The 19,794-nt window shown below is 42.3% G+C and overlaps 2 protein-coding genes across 3 annotated transcripts; one reads left to right on the top strand and one right to left on the bottom strand.

The window, feature by feature from the left end:
* The first annotated feature begins 1,273 nt into the window (after nucleotides 1-1,273).
* Nucleotides 1,274-6,807, top strand: LOC311265744 (putative G-protein coupled receptor 173). Of its 2 annotated transcripts, none has more exons than XM_084367717.1 (2): nucleotides 1,274-2,468; nucleotides 3,565-6,807. In XM_084367717.1, exon 2 carries the CDS (start codon nucleotides 3,724-3,726, stop codon nucleotides 4,921-4,923), a length of 1,200 nt encoding a protein of 399 aa, XP_084223843.1. In that variant the 5' UTR covers nucleotides 1,274-2,468; nucleotides 3,565-3,723; the 3' UTR covers nucleotides 4,924-6,807. The 2 variants fall into 2 exon arrangements, with proteins under 2 accessions (XP_084223843.1, XP_084223844.1); XM_084367718.1 differs by lacking the exon at nucleotides 1,274-2,468 and adding an exon at nucleotides 2,991-3,450.
* A 4,184-nt stretch (nucleotides 6,808-10,991) lies between these two features.
* Nucleotides 10,992-18,947, bottom strand: wdr13 (WD repeat domain 13). The gene is made up of 10 exons (XM_084366252.1): nucleotides 18,849-18,947; nucleotides 17,431-17,518; nucleotides 17,073-17,304; nucleotides 16,565-16,674; nucleotides 16,177-16,307; nucleotides 15,773-16,080; nucleotides 13,941-14,121; nucleotides 13,652-13,793; nucleotides 13,400-13,518; nucleotides 10,992-11,911 (listed from the first exon to the last, which is right to left on the bottom strand). Exons 2-10 carry the CDS (start codon nucleotides 17,469-17,471, stop codon nucleotides 11,727-11,729), a joined length of 1,449 nt encoding a protein of 482 aa, XP_084222378.1. The 5' UTR covers nucleotides 17,472-17,518; nucleotides 18,849-18,947; the 3' UTR covers nucleotides 10,992-11,726.
* Nucleotides 18,948-19,794: the final 847 nt, after the last annotated feature.

Genomic DNA, 19,794 nt, shown 5'->3' with positions numbered 1-19,794 from the left:
AAAACATGGTGTGTAATAAAGCTCATGAATAGCTCTCCTGGTAAAGCACACGCCTGATGCAGCCCACTGAGGATGAGGCTCGGGGTCTGACGAAGTAAAATTTGGCTGTCGTTAAAACTTTAATTTTGAACCACAAGACGTTTGTGTCTTTGCTCGATGGGATGTTGCATGTTATAAATTTCAAACGTGAAAATATAAAAGCATAGAAACTGGAAAATAAAAACACTGTATGAGAGTCAGAGCTCAGTCCTTAACGACTCTGTAAGGACACTCCCACACGGGGTTTAAAAGGCCTGCAACTCCCCTCCAGTTCAGTCAGAGCTGAAGAAGCCTCTCGGATGCGAGGGGGGAAACATCTTCAAGTTAACTGAAACGTGTTCGGCTGCCTACGACACATCACCTATACACTGTATCCTGTCTGGGAAATTTGAGGCCCGATAATCCACCAGAGGACCCAGAATCCCTTGCTGCTGCCTCGTCTGTGTCATGGTGGGGTCCAGTCAGTCAGGAGACCGATGAACACACAGTTTGTTGACAGCTGGAAGAAAAACAGAGGCCTCATACATGAAGCCAGAGAGAGAGAGAGAGAGAGAGGGGGAGAGAGAGAGAGAGAGAGAGGGAGAGAGAGAGCGGGAGAGAGAGGGAGAGAGAGAGAGAGAGAGAGAGAGCGGGAGAGAGAGGGAGAGAGAGAGAGAGGGGGGGGGGGGAGAGAGAGGTTAGAATAAAACATCACTTTGAAGTTATTATGGCTCACAAAGCACTGCACAGGTCTCTCTCTCTCCCTACCTCCCTATCTCTCTCTCTCTCCCTCCCTCTCTCCCCCTTCCTCCCTCCCTCTCTCTCTCTCTCTCCCTCTCTCCCCCTTCCTCACTCCCTCTCTCTCTCCCCCTCCCTCTCTCCATCCATCCCTCTCTCCCTCCCTCTCTCTCTCTCTCTCTCTCTCCCTCCCTCTCTCTCTCCCTCCCTCTCTCCCCCTTCCTCCCTCCCTCTCTCTCTCTCTCTCCCTCTCTCCCCCTTCCTCACTCCCTCTCTCTCTCCCCCTCCCTCTCTCCATCCATCCCTCTCTCCCTCCCTCTCTCTCTCTCTCTCTCTCTCCCCCTCCCTCCCTCTCTCTCTCCCCCGCCCTCCCTCCCTCTCTCTCTCCCTCCCTCTCTCTCTCTCTCTCCCCCTCCCTCCCTCCCTCTCTCTCCCTCTCTCTCCCTCTCTCCCTCTCTCTCTCTCTCTCCCCCTCCCTCCCTCCCTCTCTCCGAATAAAACCGACGGTTTCCGCGAATGTGCGAGCTGCCTCCTTGCAAGCAGCCATAATTGGGATTATTCAGGAATAATTCGCCTAATCCAGTCGCGTTGTTTTGTGTTTTTTCCCTTTTTTCACTATTATTATTATAATTATACGCATCATCATCATCATCATCATCACCATTTATTATTATGCCCATTCTCACAGTTGCATCGTGAGCTCGACAGCGTCGGCGATGTGAATCCCCTCGTGACATCGCTGGATTTGTCAGAAATGCATTTGTTCTGTCATGGAGGCTTTTTTTTATTATTTATTTTTTCATGTATTGTGGACTGCTGAGATGTAGTCCAACCTTCGCCCGGACAGCAACAAAATAACAAAGACTGCATATGAACAGTTCGGGGGTAAATACATCGCCTTTTTTTCCCTCCTTCTTCTTCTTCTCGTGACTGAAAGATGGGAATAAGAGACGTGTCGAGGCTGTTGTCTGTGTGGACTAATTGTTCTGGTGCCATGAGCCAATATACACGCCAAGGCGATTCATTTAGGGGATGCGCGAGCTCTCTTTTCTTCTTCTCCTTCTCCTTCTTCTTCTTCTTCTTCTTCATCTCCTCTCTGCCGTCTGTGGGTGGGTTTTATTATAAGCATTGAAAATCTGACATCATTTGGATATACGAGCAGCGGGAGCAGAAACAAGATGTATGTTTTTCATGGCGTGTGTTTTCTAGGCTTCTAGGAGATCCGATCCTCGACGTGATGCAACGTAAAATCTGTTTTTCTCGGATGATATTTCAGACACACGGCAGATGAACACATCCCCTCTTCCTCCATGAAGCTGTAGGAAAGGGTGGCAGTGGATGTTTTTATTTTTATTTTTTGTTGCCTTTTAATATCTCCTGGCAGAGTCCTCCTCATCCTTGATGATCAGCTGTTGATTATCACATAGCCCCCTCTCTCTCTGCCTCTCTCTCTCTCTCTTATGTTTATTATATGTCGATTTCCTCCCGGATGGATTTTTTCTTCTTTTTTTTTAAATGCATAACAGGTGTTGTTTGAGCTCGAGAGCACAGCAAGAGCATGAGGCTTTATTATGTGTTTGTGTCTGCGTTTAACAAACAGTGAAACAAAGCGACTGGGATCATTTTCTTGGCTTTTTTTTTCCGCCTTGAGAGAAGAGCACATCTCTCCCTAAAAAAAAAAAAAAAAAAAAAAAAAGATGAGGGGATGAAAGGTAGGTTATCATCTCTCTCTCTCTCTACCTCACACACACATAAACACGCACACACACACACACACACACAACAGAGGTGATTTTGACACCTGTTCATCTGTGTTTTTTTTTTGTATTTCTTTGTTTTTCCCCTCACTCCAGCTTGTGTTTCAGGCCTAGCTGACATGGCAGCCATCTAAAAAGAGGTGGACTGATATTTGTCAAGGTGGCAGAGGGTTGTTACATATGTGAGGAAAACAAGCCTACAGTTACAGCAGATCATATTGTGTGTTCATGGCCTACATAGACGAGGCCCACCCTGACAAGCACAGCTTTGTTTTCACACCACCTCGCGCCTGTAAATGATGTTGGTTTTTTTTCTAGAGGAAGCTGCATCTCAAATGTGTTGCTTATCATTGCATTTGTCATGTTTTGCAATCATGTCTAGGCTCATTTTAAAAAAAAAAAAAAGATGGAGGCCCTGACTATGATGATCACAGTGATAACTTCCTCCTCCTATTGAGAAAAAAAAAATTCACACACAGGCCCTACGGTAACAAAAAAAAAAACCAAATGGCTGCCTGCTCTGCTCCATTATATTCTCACATTTGTTATGAGCTGTGAATGGTACACATTACACCCTCTGCTCTTCAACTGACTGTCACGCACATACGTACGAAAAAGAAAAAGAAAAAAAAAAAAGAAGCATGAAAATGTTCTTTTGCTCATTTACAACATCTCTGTTAGTTGGACATGCCCAGTGTTGGTTGTACTGTGTCTGCTCCATCCCCCCTGTACACCCCCATGCATTCACTCAAACACCCACACTTGCACAAAGTATGTGAGCTGTTGTATCTTAGCAACGGGCAAGGTAATTACTGAGAGAGCCAAGGAGCTGGCATGCTGTAGAGCTGCTGATCTGATCCGAGCCATAGAGAAACAGGAAGGCAGATATTTCCACTGTGTGGCCCGACACAGCACTTATATATCAATGCTGTTAAATGTAAGTTGTTTTTTTTTTTTCTTCTTCCTCCGTTTGCTGGACTCTTCTAGAAGCTAACAAGCATGTCAGACATCTTGTTTTTCCATTCCTCAAAATGTGTGTCTCTGTTCACAGGTGGTGAGGTTGTGGACAAAGAGGAAAGATGAGTCTGTCGTGTAGAAAAGATCCTTACGGCCTCTCCTTGTAAAGACGAGAGAGAGCCGTGGGAGACGACGGCAGTAGGAGGATCAGTTGTGTTTTTTAGAGGGCCCGAACCAGGCAGAAGGTGATAGAATGGCTAACCAGAGCTTTGCCATCGATGGCCCCGGCAGTTTGCTGGCTGTGCTGGCCTCGAGTGTGGCAAGAGGCAGCAGCAGCAGCAGCAGTGACAGCAGCAGCAACAGAGGAGGGATCTCTGCCACAGATGTGTCTGCCTACTTTAAGCTGGTCTTCTTGGGTTTGATCATCTGTGTCAGCCTCGTAGGCAACCTCTTGGTCTCCATGCTGGTCCTACGAGACAGGACACTCCACAAGGCTCCCTACTTCTTTCTCCTGGACCTGTGCCTGGCCGATGCAGTGCGCTCCGCCGCGTGCTTCCCCTTTGTGCTGGTTTCCGTCCACAACAGCTCGGCCTGGACTTACAGTGCCTTGAGTTGTAAAGTTGTGGCTTTTATGGCCGTGCTGTTTTGTTTTCACGCTGCCTTCATGCTGTTTTGTGTCGCCGTCACCCGCTACCTTGCCATCGCCCACCACCGATTCTACGCCAAGCGCATGACCATCTGGACCTGCGCCGCCATCATTTGCATGGTGTGGACTCTGGCCGTTGCAATGGCGTTCCCGCCCGTGTTTGACGTGGGGACATACAAGTTCATCCGTGATGAGGATCAGTGCATTTTTGAACACCGGTACCTGAAGACCAACGACACCCTGGGCTTCATGCTCATGCTGGCTGTGGTGGTCCTGGCCACCCACGGTTTCTACGCCAAGCTGCTGCTCTTTGAGTACCGGCACCGCAAGATGAAACCGGTCCAACTAGTGCCAGCTATCAGCCAGAACTGGACCTTCCACGGTCCTGGGGCCACGGGTCAAGCCGCAGCTAACTGGATTGCAGGGTTCGGTCGTGGTCCCATGCCACCCACTCTGTTGGGCATCAGGCAAAATTTACACAATCAACACCGGCGGCTGCTCGGGATGGAAGAGGTGAGGTCAGAGAGGAGGCTTGGCAGGATGTTCTACACCATCACCCTGCTCTTCCTGGTGCTCTGGGCTCCCTACATCGTGGCGTGCTTCTGGAGGGTGTTCGTCAAGTCCTGCACCATCCCTCACAGGTACCTTTCCATCACGGTGTGGATGAGCTTCGCCCAAGCCGGAGTCAACCCCATCTTCTGTCTCCTGCTCAACGAGGACCTGAGGAAAGTGCTGCGAGCTCACCTGCCAACCTACTGGAGGACTAAACAACACCTGCCCCAGGATGAGGCCTACTGCATTATGTGATAAGATATGACCTTATTGAAGCGAATGTTTCAGGTGTTAAAGGAGGAAATCTGGAGACTTGACGTGATGTAATGCACCTTGATTAAGTGTCTGTTTTGTTGTTTTTGCACAACAAAATCCAATTTTTGCCAACAAATGCAGGCACAGTGCCATTTCATTAAGAATGTTGATATTTGAGTAAATGTGTCAGGTGCACAGGTTTGAACCGGGCGATGGAAAAGCCTCGGCTAACGCTTAAATGGTTTGTATTTCTGATGATGTACTGTATGATTATTAAGTAGGAAAGATCACAAACAATCACCACTCCGACTAAGTGTGACAGATGCCATTTTAAAAATAATGTTGCCTTATTTCAGTGGGACACGCCCCAGAGCTTTCAACTGAGAATTAGTTTCTGTGTCACATGAGGCACAAAACAGACACACAGAGGGTTTAAATCCTTGAAGAAATGTGCTGTGGACTGTGAATAGAAAAGTGTTGATCAGAGCGTTACTAACTCTGAAACACATCAAGGAACTCAAAGGGTCTGAATGGATTTATAGACCACCCCTGGACGCCTTTTCATGTAATTCAAAGGAGACTGCAGAATATCGAATGGACCCGATAACCTTGGATACATTTAAATAGCTGTTGTGAACCCAAGAAGCCCCTAACATGCTTGATTTTTTTGGACTTGATTTAGGGCGTGTCAGGTTTCTTTGTATCATAAAAAAAAAAATTGCCTGTTTTTTCCTTTTATTTGTAAACTATACATGTTAAGCAGATGACACTATTTTGAAATATGACTTGATTTCATATTGTATAGACTGTACGGGAATGTACATTCCTGCTTGTGTGTTTTTATATAGCAATTGTGTGTATGTGTGCGTGAGAGGAAGGAGAGGAAGAGGTAGAACGAGAGGAAAGGAGAGGAGAGGAGAGGAGAGGAGGGAGGACGATGAGAGAAAAAAATGATGATAGAATAGGTTCCAGTAATATTGAGTCGGTATGAAAGCAGCCTCATCTTGGTGTCTCAAAAATCATGCAAAATTGAAACAATCATCATGTGGGAAATTTATCCTTTAAATGGATTTCCGTAAACTGAAAATGTAGTCTGGTTTTTTTTAATGGTGATGTACAAGCAAATGTGAACTATAGATGGATAATGAAAAAGGGGAACCGAACAATTAGAAAACAACACTTGTACATTGCATACGCGGCCATAGGATTTTAATGACTTGAATGATGATGTAAATTGCGTCGTTTAAAAAAAAAAAAAAAAAAAAAAAAATCATTAGCAAATGAATATTTATTTGCCGAATGATGATCTTGGGAATGTTTTTAAAAAGTACTGTTATGCTCTCACCAGAATTACACAAGACAAAGAAGAAATGAAGTGGCACTTAATGCGAAGGAAAGCTTGAATGTTACAAGGCCCCTCTTATCTTAAACCCCCCCCCCCCCACCCCTCAACATTAATGTCACCATCTGAGTGTCCTGGATCACAAGTAAGCTCAAAAACCTAAAACGTGTTCAGGCTCCAGAGATGTTTGGAGGACGGCAGCCGGCTTAGACTACATTAAGTTGTCTCTCCAAATTAAGATTCATGTAATACAAAATGTCAGACCTACAGTATGTGCGGCATAGGTATATTTGTGCAGTCAATTTTTTCTTAACGTGGACACTTGCACAGCATACTGTATTAGCATGCATCCCACTGCATTTCATAGATTCAAGACTGTGGATTACAACTTGTACAGATGTTGAAAGACAAAGTGAAACGTGAACTGAGGTCCATAATTTTTACGTCTGGCATTCCTTCGCGAGATTATATTCTCTAACTGTACAGTTTAACTGAGATGGTTCTTTTGTCCACTCAACAATAAAGACTCTACTTTTGATGCACTCTGAGTCATGACCGCCTTATATGTTGACACGACCGGATCCCATGTGGGGGAGCACATGACGGGAAATAGGCCACTTTACATGCTGTTTCAGGGCTCATTTATGATTGGTTTTGTACACTTCACTGCATGAAATGAAGAAATGATCTTGACACTTTGCTCCCCACTGAGCTCTGACCAACAATGGCTGCAGAGTCAAAAGATTTTTTTGATTTCTTCTTTTTACTCAAGCGCTAACCTTTAAAAATGTGTGCAGACAGGAATTTCTAATTTGGCATTTTCTTACAAGGCTCGAACTGAATAAATGTGAGAACAGAATAACTATGGCTATGAACAGACTTAGACCGCCAGGATAGTTGTTGGCAGTGCATGTTTTTCTGCAAACAACGTTTATGTTGAAACTTTACATTTCTTTAGGATCAATTTCAGTGTTTTTTGTAACAACACTGTGGTTGTGTTAAGGCATAAAAACCACGTGGTCAAGATCAGGAAGAGATCATGTTTTGGCTTGAAATTCCTGTTTTGGTCACCAAAAACATGGAGATGTCTCATGGACTATGAAGACCAGGTCATAAACATGTAATGTGCACCTGATGTGACACATTTTGTAGAAATGTCAGCATGCTACATAGCCTATAACACACATATTCGAACATATTAGTGGTTAACTGCCAACATTTTATCCTGGTGACCGGGCTGATGAATGAAAATGGTTAGATAATGGTTAATGCGAACAGTAGCATTAATAATACAGTGTCACAAAGTAAGAAAAAATTACTAAGCAGTGTCATATAAGGTTATCTAAGTTCTCTAACATTAATTAATGCTACTGGTCAAAGGCCTGACGAACCAAGTGAGGACGTGGCAGCAACACCTTCACCTGAACTGAATCTAGCAAGGCTGCATTTTTATTTCTCATGAGTTCAACTTTTCATTTGTAAGAGGAATAATGTGTTATCTAACCTTCAATAGTCACCTAGCCTTGCTTTTAACAAAGAAGCATAAACACACATATATTGCAAGGTCCTTGAAATGTGTTACACAAACAGAGGAAAGAATAAGAGGGCTTGGGCAGACACAGAAGGAAGAACGGGCACAGTTGTCAGCTTCCAAAGACGATGCTCACTAATATTTAGACTTAAAACTAGTGTTTGATAATGTTATTTACCATATTATATGAAATTTTAAAGAAAACAACATCTGAGACGACATAACATCCAGGAATAGTGACTGTAACATAATTTTAAGGTGGCCTTCAATCGCTCAATAGGCAAGAAAAACACTTTGTCCTTTAAAACTCACATACAGTTTGCTTGTGGTACCATATTTACCATATAAGTAAAAAACACTGATATAGAAAAAAACACTGAACACTGATAACAGAAAGATTTTAAATGTTGTTAACTCATCTTCATCTTCAGGAACATCAATCACATAAATAAAATACTTGTGCAACATGTCCTGAATCTGAAACAGCCATGCTACATGATTCTGCTTCTTATAAAATAAAAATGGAAAGGACGAGAAGAAAATAATAGTTTTCAATCTCAATTAGCACCCGATTGAAATGCAGCCATCACACGATCGTGTATTCTCTCGACGAACAATTCCCCTACATTTTGAATTTGAATGAGAGATAATTTTCATTGTCTTTATTTCTGCGCTCAGACTGTGGCTGATGGAGAAAGATGTTTCCATAGTGAAGCAGCAGCAGCAGCAGCAGCAGCTGTCTGAACATCCTCCAAATAGTCCAGGTTTAACAGGTTGTATCCGACTGTGCCTCTCTGTCTCACCAGGACTGATGTTGAAGATTCCTCTAAAGTGCTTATTTTTAGTCTTCTTCCCACTTCGCTCCAAGATACACCGCAACAAAGGCTGTCTTACTCATTTATGAAAACTTATCCTCGCCCACTGTATGTTCTGAAGAGGCACAGTTTTGCCGAGGCCTTGTTGCATTGTCCTATCCGAGCACTCAGGTTCACACAGGGGAAGTTTAGTGGATAACGTTTCCTGTATTTTATATCTGCGCTACCCTGGCTGTTTCGAACAAAGCCTCGTCCTGACCTTCCTAGACAGAAACCATTCACTGTGCTTTCACTCCCACACAGCCACATTTGTACGTCACAATACCCTTACCAACCTTGAGGGGAAAACAATCAAGTCTGAGGGCGCTGCATTTGTGCATAAATCATACATAATGTGCTTGAAAACGTTAAAGCATAGATTCCTGTGCACACTGTGCGTCACAGTGTCTTTTTTCAACCCGTTTCTGCAGTTTTTAGTTATTTATGAATGTCTTTCTCTGACACTGTGACAGTGCAAATGTGTGGAGATAGCAAAGTGAGAGTAACACGACGCATTGCCGTGATAGATTAGTTTGACAATGCAACGCTAATGTTATAGGCCTCGAACATAAAAAGATTTGTGTGGTTGCGATCTACCTAATTGGTTTCAAACTGGGAGTCAGGACCCGTCGAAGAGTATCAATAAATAGGCTGTTTGAGGGGTCACCAGACAACACAGCTACACAAAACCATGTCGGCAAGTCCATAGGTCTATTCCTTAGTTTTATGGGATCACAATCCAACAAAAGGTTGGGAACCTCTGATTGAACCTGATAGTTTGTGGATATTAACGGTACCAGCAACTAACTGTACCTTGGTGATATCGACAACATAAAGAGATCTAATTAGGCCTAACTGAATACTGAATTATTGATGATGTGAGGACATTCTGGGGTTTGATTGTGAGATACTTAAAGTGAAGACATCGCTACAAAAGACTTTGGACTAAATGCTAATGTCAGCAAGAAACGTGTTCACAATAACATAATGGTATAACGTTTACAATCCTAGTTTTGCATGTTAGCATGCTAATATTGGTACACCTGAAGTAAATGTCATTAGTTTTAAAAGGTCAAATATTGTTGAATGTTCAAGCCTTTAAGACCATTAAATATATATAAGCTCTTTGACATTATTAAAGCGATGAAAATACCCGCTAAATGTTAATGTAATGTTCATGGTAACATTGTTAACATGTTGATATAATCTTTACCATGTTCACAATCTTAATTTAGGTTGTTAGCGTTCTTATATGTGCTGATAAGCATTACACACAAAGAACAATTGAGGCTGATGTGAATGTCATTAATCTTGCAGGTGGACAAAAAAAAAAAAAAAAGTATCGGTTAATGGTGGACTGAAAGACCAACTGACCAATGTTGCTAATAACATAACAGCCAGGGCAATAAAAGCCTTTTAAGACCATAAAAATACAAGATACACAGCTAAATGCTAAAATAAGCAAGCTAACATGTTCATGGTGACAATGCTACGTGGCCGGAATAACGTTACCATGTTAACAATCTTAGTTTAGCATGAAAACTTTGAAAAGATGAAATATTATGAAACGTTCAAGTCTTTGAGACAAAAAAAATAAACCATATAATGTCTTGGAAAGTAACAAAACAATCAAAATAGTCTAAATGCTAACGTGTTCGTAATGTTAGCAGTTATTCATAAACCAAAGTACCCGGTCTTGGTTGAGCGACAGACTAACAGACCAATGTTGCCCAGTTAAACTTGCCACTGTCAGCATGCTAACATGTTCACAATCTTTGTTTAGCATGTAAGCATACTAATGTTGGCTAATCAGTAATACACACAAAGTACATCTGAGGTTGATGTGAATGTGATTCATTCTGTGGGTGCTCATAAACTAAAGTATTGGGTAATGGTGGACTGGCCGACCAACCGACCAGTGTTGCAATCCATAAAGCCACGATGCTAGCGTGGCTTACGACATCATTTCTCAGTGTGATTATCACGATTGGTGTCCAAACAGCCAGGGCGAATGACTGTTTTATCTCAGCTAGAACACTAAAAAGGTAAAATATTATTTATACATAACATATAAGCTCTTAGACAATATAACAACAATCAAAATCCCAAACCAAAACCTTATCTTATACACAGTATGGATACACAAGCCAGCTCCAAATGCAACGGTACATTTTTACACATATTTCTGTCACTGATGTAGGGGGAATCCTGTGTAGATTTAGAGGACCCACACAATGACTAACACACTCCTACAGTGTAGGTTTTACCACCACACTACATTAAGCTCTATTTCAGTTCTCCATTCTAAATACAATTTGTGAAAAAAGAAACAAAGACCCCGGACAGTTACAGCAGTTTATTCCTTACAAGCGTTTAATAAATTATGTGAATCTGCAACCAGCATGAACTGAATATATACACACTCACACACACACATAAGTACAAACACATTGTTTAAAAACACACCTGTCTTTTTGTGATAATCAATTTGATATGCCTACCGACTGATGCCGAGTTCAATGTCATGCACATGAGTCTCAAATGCAAACAGGCAATTGCAGAACCGACAGCAAATAAGGCGGGTTTACTACACTTGATTACACTGCTTGAATAACAGTTACATAAATAGTGAACTAGATCTATGCCAGAGGGACTGTCAGTGTGATGCAAAGTGTTGGATCTGGTTTTTTTTTTCTTCTTTTTTCTGGAAGATTACGTTGTATCCTCTTAACATAAATTCAGTCATATCCATACAAGTCAGAGGTAAGCCATGACACATGCATGGGAGTAGTGCTTCCTTTCTTTCTTTGTTGAAAAGCAATTTCTCAGCTGCAGCTGTAGGACACACACACACACGCACGCACACATACACACAACCCATCCCCCCACCCCTTGAATTTTTCTAAGACATCCCTACCACCTACACGACATGGTGTTCTATCTGATTGCACTTGAGTATCCTTAAATTAAACGTTTAATGCAGCCTGTTACATTCCAGTGAAAATCTACAGACTGGTTATTGGACGGTTACGGAGCGGCAGCGGATGGAAGCATTTCTTTTTTATTGGTGGATCAGTCACTTTTGCTCCCGCCTCCATATGATGACCATGCCGGTGGAATCGGCAGACGCCAGTAAACTCTCGTCACAGTTGAAGCTGACATCGAGCACCGGTCCCCCGTGACCCTGTAGCTTGTTCACGATCGCCTTGGTGTTGCGTTCGACGTCGAAGAAGTAGACGCAGGCGTCCTCGCTGCCAGTCACTGTGTCAGGGAGGAAAAATTAGAATATCAAGAAGATAAATGGGGAAGAGAAATAACAAGGAAAACTAGATAGATAAATGATGGATGGCTTATTAAAAAGGTTTTGGATTAAAAATGAGTATCTCAGTTTGTTTACACTTCCTCTTAACTATCTCATAAATAAATATAAAAAGGTGTCATTTTTTAAAAATGGCCAGAATTCAAAGGTAGTTTTAAAACTATATGGGGCAGCTTAACTCTTTACTGTAGCGACTACCTGCCATTAGCAAGTAGCTCAGTTAGCCGCTGAGCTAAGTGGCCCTAGTAGCTGACTGCTCGCACTGCAACCTCAGATGACGGAGGGAATCATCACAGGCAACAGACTCAGTCAACGGGCACAGACTATGCGACCAACAGATGCCAGTTTTAAGGCAGGGAATAAAGTAACGACGTGCTTTGCAGCAGCTCTGACTAGGATTATGACTCTGGGACCAGAAGACACCCCTGGCTGGGACGGGAGGACATAAAGCAGAATAAATGAGAGGGAGAGTCAGGAATCAGCAGCGGGCGAAAATGGTGCGTAGAGCTGCAGCATTTTCACATCTTACTCTGAATTTAGGATTTATTTTAACCAAACCAGTGGTGACTGTTGAAAGACAAACCGAGCCTGTACAGCGTACGGTTGTTTTGTTCTGTTTAGTGTTGATCTTCCAGCTGAGACTACAGGGGCTATCAGACTATCACCTCTAGCAGTACAAGAGGTATTATGAGACAGCATGGGCAGAAGCGAACTTCGCTAAACCTTGATAAGGTTAATTCATTTTTTTATGTTTTAAACTAAAATTCAGGCCATGAAAAAACACTTGTGTGCACAATACGGCGTTTAAAAGCCCAGCAGTGGAAAAAAACAAGAAAAACATTTGGAGTCTGCTCAATACTCTAAACATAAAAATAGGAAGCCAGTTAGGCCACAAAACCTTCTCCTTCAGTTTGTCAGTTCATGTCCTTAACCAACCTTGTTGCAAAATATCAGTTTCTTTTGTAACGATGAAATGACAACACATCCTCAACTGAAGATTGTCAAGGGTATTTCTACAAGTGTGATACTTCTGTTAATTTGAGACGCAAACCTGATAATTTAAACGCTGACAAGCCTCGAATAAAAAAAACAGTTGTTAGGAAACAATGAAGGTGAGGAGAGTCGAGTCAGGTGAAGCTCTGAGGTTAAGTGGTGTCACATATTACTGCTCTCATGTAAACAACCTGCTGTTTAACTGATTATATATTCAGTTACAGATTTTAGAAAAGGCTACCACCCTTTGGTAGATGAATGCAATCAAATTCACTCAAAAATACATACAAGCTAACAAGGTCTGTGTATTTATTGCTGAAATGCTGCAGCACTAAGCTTTTCTGCACTTCTTTGCTCCACATTGACTGCAACATCTGATTACTGTGGTCTAATTTTCTCCTCAAATGTCACAGCAGAAACACTGAGAGACTTCTTACCCACACAGGCCCCCTGTCTGAAGGACATGAGGGGGCAGAAGATGCTATGAACGAGCTGGGAACCATGCTGGATAGGGAAGCTTCTCTTCAGCTGTAGTGTGCCATCATTGTCCACCACCCTGCCAACACAAAAACATGTAAACACATCTTCACATACATGCTACACCGGTGAAGATGGTTTTGAATTATGTCTCAGCACATCAGAGACAAAACTGTCTGTTAATAAACAGTGACTTGCCCTCACAGACTGACCTGTACAGCAGCAGCTTATTGACACAGGCGTTGACCAGCAGGGAGGGGTCTCTGGCCTCTCGGCTAATCCAGGACCGAGCAGATATGCTGCAGATGGAGCTGCCTTCACTCACCACCAGACGCTTGGCTTTGGTCAGCTTCCCTGTTGGGGGGGTTGGGCAGGCAGAAAACAGCAGAGACCGGCATCAACCCTCTCAACCAGAGACACCAAACTGATACAAAAACTGACAATCGTTTGTGATTCAGTCACACGTTGCACTGAAAAAAAATGGAGATGTTGTGAGTGTACCTGTGGCCATGTCAAAGAGGAAAGAGAAGATGCTCCCTCGGTCATCACCAGCCCAAAGGATCCTCCCCGGAGCATCAAAGGAGAGCGACAGCACGCGGCCGGTCAGCTTGCTGGAGCCCCCCTTCACCTTCTTCCCAGTGGAGATGTTCACCACCTGCAGGTGGTGCTTGCTGTTTCCCACCTGCACCACAAAACTGGGAATGAGGACCTTTATTTTTTCCACAGAGGAGCACGGACATACTGACTGGTTGTAGCAATTGCTGGTGCATTTAGTGTAGTGAAAAACATGGAGGTTAAGCTCTGTAAAATAGGAAATATTTCTTTGAGATCTGATACTAGAAACTGTGTAATCCAACAGAAAGCATTTACTGTCATCTAGTGTTCAGGAAGAAGAGACTAACACAGGTCTGCTCTGGTAGATAAACCAGTTAAACCAGTACAAACCCGAGAGATACACATTTCTTCCTCACCTCTAATTTTATTCATTTTTGTTTGTACTGACTTTCCATTAAAAATAAATATACATCTCCCCCATCTCCCATTTAATAAGCCATAAATGGAAACTGCTGTGCGCAACTCTGTTTTACTTCTGCACTCATCAATTAGTGCGTTTGCCGTAGAAAAACTGGGTTAAAAACAAAATTATCGAGGACATTTACTGCTTTTGTTTTGGTAACAAAAGATGGCATTCAGTTGTAAAATGTTAATCAATCTCTGCACAGTGTAAATATGCATGAAGTAATTGGGAATGAGATAAAAAGCTATTACGAGGATGTTTGGCCTCTGCTTTATTGTTTTGTGCAAACACTTGTTTTGATTAAAACAAGATGCATGGTGGTTAATTAATTATACACCATTTTATGTATGTGGAAGAGGAAATACAAGCTGCAAACGCACCGTTAGTGATTTGAGGTTAAACCAGGACCAGAGCAGAGCAACGTTTCCAAAACTCTGAACACAATATGTCAGTAAATTGCATTGTGACTTCAACTATAAAGAAAACAGTGAATGTGTTGCAGTAAAACAGCTGTGTGGTAACTAGGGATGCACATTTTAATTAGTTTCTTTCATTGATAGTTACCTGTCTTAATAATTGATTATCAATTAATGACTTATAAGATGTGAAATATGTTGGATGTTTTCGATCAAAATCGAAATTAAATGTAGTATCGAGGATATGTGCGCAGTCATGGTGGGTTCAAGTGCACCTCATAAAAAATGTAAACGATAGCTTTTAGGGCATAAAATAGATTTCTTTAAATCGAATCGAGTCGATTTGTGGATTTAACTGCCAATAAGCAGGTATTTGCGTTTTTGTAAGAAGATGTGTTCTGATGCATTTGTACCCTCCTCTGAAAGTCAGATAATTCATGTTTAATCTGTTAAATTCTTACTTTTTATAAAGACATTTTCACTGATTTACCACGACACAAATATAAAAGTGTAACAGCTACTATTGATTTCAACCATTCAAACACAATTATTGTTATTTGATGTTCTGTTGGGTTCTTTCTTGCGAATATACAATAGAGATTTGCAGGTGAGAAGGAAAATAAGTCGTTATAATAATAGTTTAACACAAAAATTGTGTATTTTCACTCGTACATTTTAATGTTGAGGACACAAAAGATACGAAGGATAAGAAGGGAAACTATTTCATGAAAAAACTTAAAGAACAAAACAGCTAATTACGGGAATCTGCCCAATTTTTTTTTCTAGTCTTAGATGTTTTTTAATGTTGTTACCCATAATTGAGTAAAATCCCCTTTTTGTGGTACTACTCGATTAGTACTAATGAATACAAAATGATAAATAGGACAAATAGGACTCACCACAGTAAGATTGTTATTCATGGGCTGGAAGGTGCAGCAGAGCAGCTCGCTGGATTCTGGGTCTCTGACCTCTCGTATGCACCGACCGTCCTCCGTGTTCCAGATGCGCAGAGTCCCGTCTAGTGATGTCGACACAATGATGTCATTGCTTAAAGACCAAGCGAAGTCTGTGACGGGACCTCCGTGACCTTTCAGGGTCACCTTTACACTGGGAGGAGACGGGGACAATGTCATGATGGAGAGGGAGCCATCCAGTGAGCAGCAAGCAAGGAGGTGCTTGTCATCATTGGCAAACTGCAACCGGGGAACTGAAAGAGCAAGGATGGGAGGATGGAGTGAAATAAATGTTGGAAGCTTATAGTATATAGAAATGGATTATTATAAATTAAAAACCATTCCCTTACCAGCAGAGTCTACATGTTGGTCAAATATGTGATGCATGCCAGCAAAAGCATAGTTTTCACTTAAAGTTGTGTCTCCTGCCATGGCACGACTGGCCTCTGCCACCGAGGTGGGCACCAGACTGCCCGGAGGCCTGCGGCCAGAAATAAAAACCACCATGTAAGCATAAAATCAATACAACAAACCTCACAAGCCTTGGGTACAGCTGACAACTCACTATGAGAGATCTGATCATTACTGAATGCAAAAAAACAGAATTAAAGCCAGTAAATCCAACAAAAGGCGATAACTCAAAGGGGAACTAAATCAAAGAGAATCCATTCGCTCAAGGCAACGAAACAAGTCGCTGGATGCAAGTTGAGGATGTCTGTGTGGTGCTCTTCTGGGTACCTCTCATCATAGACGGCTCTGTTCATCTGGGCCTGTAGCTGGTAGGAGCCTCTGCTGACAGACCGGCGGTGACCACGTGCCCCTTGGGCGCGGGGGTCCTCCTCGAAGTCCTGCCAAAGAGAAGAAGGGGAGGGAGGGGAGCCGAGAACCTCGTAGGAGTGAGTGCAAGTGAAGACAGAACGTGTGATCACAAGCAAGTATAACGTAGCTATCAATAATTCTGGAGAACTTATTGAAATAACCATGCATTTTTTAAATTATATATTCATGAGCAATGCCAGCCATTTCAACCAAGCTGCTCAGCTTAATATGCATGGGCAACCACAGAGCTGTTTGGCTATGCTGCTGATGATACAGCCATCCAGATGGCTCTAGTACGTTTTACCGTATGTTTTAATTCCAACTCTCAGATATTTTTACTTCTCCTTTTTCCAAATTAGTCCCCGCCCCTCCCCTCCTATTCCTTCTCTTCTACTTTCCCTGCCCTTTCTGTTTCTTTGGGTCTGACCTCCATGCGGTCCAGTGTGGTGCGGGAGCTGCGCACACTGCTGGCCCTGAAGCTGCTCTGCTCAGACAGGGGCCCGTAGCGCAGGGCCAGCAGCTGACTGCGCAGCCTCAGGTACTGCCTGCGCAGCCCCGGCTCAAAGCCACACTTGGCGTTCTCTCTGAGCAGCTGGCTGCGTCGGCGGATGTACTGAGTTCGGAACTGTGGGAAGGTAGGCGTGCGGTAAGCATTGTACCTGAGGAGGGAAAGAAGTGACAGGGCACACACAGTAACTCACAACTGATCCATAAGCAATTACACGTCTCGATAGCTTCTTCATCAGTTAAGACTATTAAAAGGCTGCTGCATGGTCGAGTCTCACCTTGCGTCCACTGCCAAAACCTGCTGCCAAACTGCTGCCATTCCACAAGCACTCTGGGTAGAGAGGAGTCCACTGCCAGGGCAGTTTCCTGTCAAGACACCCAACAGTCAGCTCACATTTTAGCTACGTTTACTAATAATCTTTACATGTAGGCACAGTATAGGAATGTAGCTTAGCTAACATAAAAAATAATATAATGATATACTTGCTTTTATTGGTCTTTTTATTGTCCTTATTATTTTTATTGCTCATAATCTTTTTTATCTGCTCTTAATTCCTTTGATGTGATGTCGTCTTATTGATTTTATTCTTAATCTATTCTCATTTATTTCCTCTCTCTTTCTTTTTCTGTTTTATTGCTTTTATTCCTTTTACTCGCGATGATTTTGTCTTTTTACATCTTCTGTTCAGCCTTCTTGTTTTAACTCACCTCAGACTGAGGCTCGACTGTTGAGTGTTTACTCATCTATATGAACTATTACTTCCTGAGTTTCCTGCTTTTGCTCGATCGACAGAGCACTTTGTAAACTCTGTTTTCAAAAGGTGCTATATGAATAAAGTGTATTATTATTATTATTATTATTATTATTAAAAACAGAGTTTACAAAGTGCTTTGACAAACGAGCAAAAGCTTGACACTCAGGAAGGTTATATAACAGAGTGAACACTCAACAGTGGAGCCAGACACAAGGAAGCTGAGTCTAAAGTGAGTTAAAGGAATAAAACAGGCACCATCACAGAAAAGGAGAAGGGAAGTGATGCAAAATGGAGATGAATAGAAGAATAAAATCCAATCATTGTTCTGTTTTCATGTGTTTTAGACATGAATGCTTTAGATATTTATTGGTGTCTGTCTATTGTTGTCTGCTATGAGCTGGGAGGAAACAGCATTTCGTTTTATTACGCGTGCAAGCAGACAAAGAAATGACCAAAAAATGTAATGTTGATTGTTGAAACATCTTCCTCAGCCTCTCATCTACAACGTTGAGTCAGGTGATACTGCAGAAGCTAGCTAATGGCACACCTGGGAAAACAGCCTGCTATTGTTATTTTACACTGTGTCAGTTTGACACTCGGACACGATTACTAAAATGAATTGAAACGGTTTAATGTGGGTGAAGAATGAGTGGTTTAGGGTTTGTTTTTATTTTTGTTGCCTGCGTACAGCGAGCAGCATCAAGAGCCTTTCTGACAGCTAGCTAGCGAGCTAACGTCGCTAAGCTAGCCAACGTTAGCTCGCTATTAGCAGGTTAGCCACAACATCACATGCGATGTGCTCGCATAACAACGCTGTTTCACACGTGTTCTTCAATATACACAGACAGTCCATCAGCTAGCAAGTATATACATCCTACCGAGCTTTTATTTGCGATAACACAACAGAGAAACACCGATAAATACGCGAGAAAGCGGCTCACCTTCCTTAGCTTTTCTCCATCGCTGCTCTGTCTGTCACGTCACATGACAGGACGTCAGCTGCCCTCCTCCTGATGTGGAGCCGCATGGATCCGGATGATGATTCACAGCGATCGACATGATTTATTGTTGGGTCTAATTTGATGAAACGAGCACAGTTGGAGTGGATTTTTGGTGATAAGCAACAAACCAACAGACACAACTTGATGTACACGACTCAAAATGAGTGAGATGTGGGTGCATGCTGCGTGTGCATGTGCATGGATGTGCAACAAAAGTCAAATTAAATTAATAAATGTATATATTTGCAAAACACACAATAAAAATTCAAGTGTGTCACAGGATAAACAATCAAGTGAGCATCCCTGACTCATTGTGAGTAGTGGTACATCATGGTTTCATCAGATGGAAATGATCTTTTAACTTTTTGTTTATATTTTCAGCCACTATATAACATTTTGCAATATGAATGTATTTTATGAGTTGCCCTCCTGTTGTCTTTACACACAAGCACAAAGTAACAACAATGGCAGTGAACACACCATCATCTGCTATCACAAAACATCTCAACATATATTCCAACTCAACAGACCTCCCCGAAATAAAAACACTCAAGGGAATAAATCAAATCAGTTTTATTCATATAGCCCAAAATCACAGTCGCATTCGGCATCCTCTGTCCTCTGACCCTCGATTCCAGTGAGGATAAACTTGCCATACTGGAAAAAAAAGGTGGATGAAACCTGAGGAACAGTTACAGGACAGACAGGAATGCAAATAGATGTCGCATGAACAGAAAATAACAAAAACACAGTTTACAAATTTCACTGACAGAATATCTGATACAAGGAAATCATATCAGATATATGTTAAGAGTGTGGATCCTCCACTCTACCGTGGTGACCTGGAAGAGGACAGGCCACAGTTTTACAGAAGTACAGATATAGG

This window comes from Pagrus pagrus (assembly GCF_965226575.1).
Source record: "Pagrus pagrus genome assembly, chromosome: 11".
NCBI lineage: Eukaryota > Metazoa > Chordata > Actinopteri > Spariformes > Sparidae > Pagrus > Pagrus pagrus.
The sequence above is the reverse complement of the archived record's forward strand: the minus strand, read 5'-3'. Positions and strand labels throughout refer to the sequence as shown.

Coding starts and splice junctions, on each gene's coding strand:
- LOC311265744 (XM_084367717.1), top strand. CDS start 3,724: ATGGCTAACCAGAGCTTTGCCATCGATGGCCCCGGCAGTTTGCTGGCT.
- wdr13 (XM_084366252.1), bottom strand. CDS start 17,471: ATGGCAGCAGTTTGGCAGCAGGTTTTGGCAGTGGACGCAAG. Junction 16,081..16,176: donor CCAACATGTAGACTCTGCTG/GTAAGGGAATGG, acceptor TTGCTCTTTCAG/TTCCCCGGTTGCAGTTTGCC. Junction 13,794..13,940: donor CCTCTTTGACATGGCCACAG/GTACACTCACAA, acceptor CCCCCCCAACAG/GGAAGCTGACCAAAGCCAAG.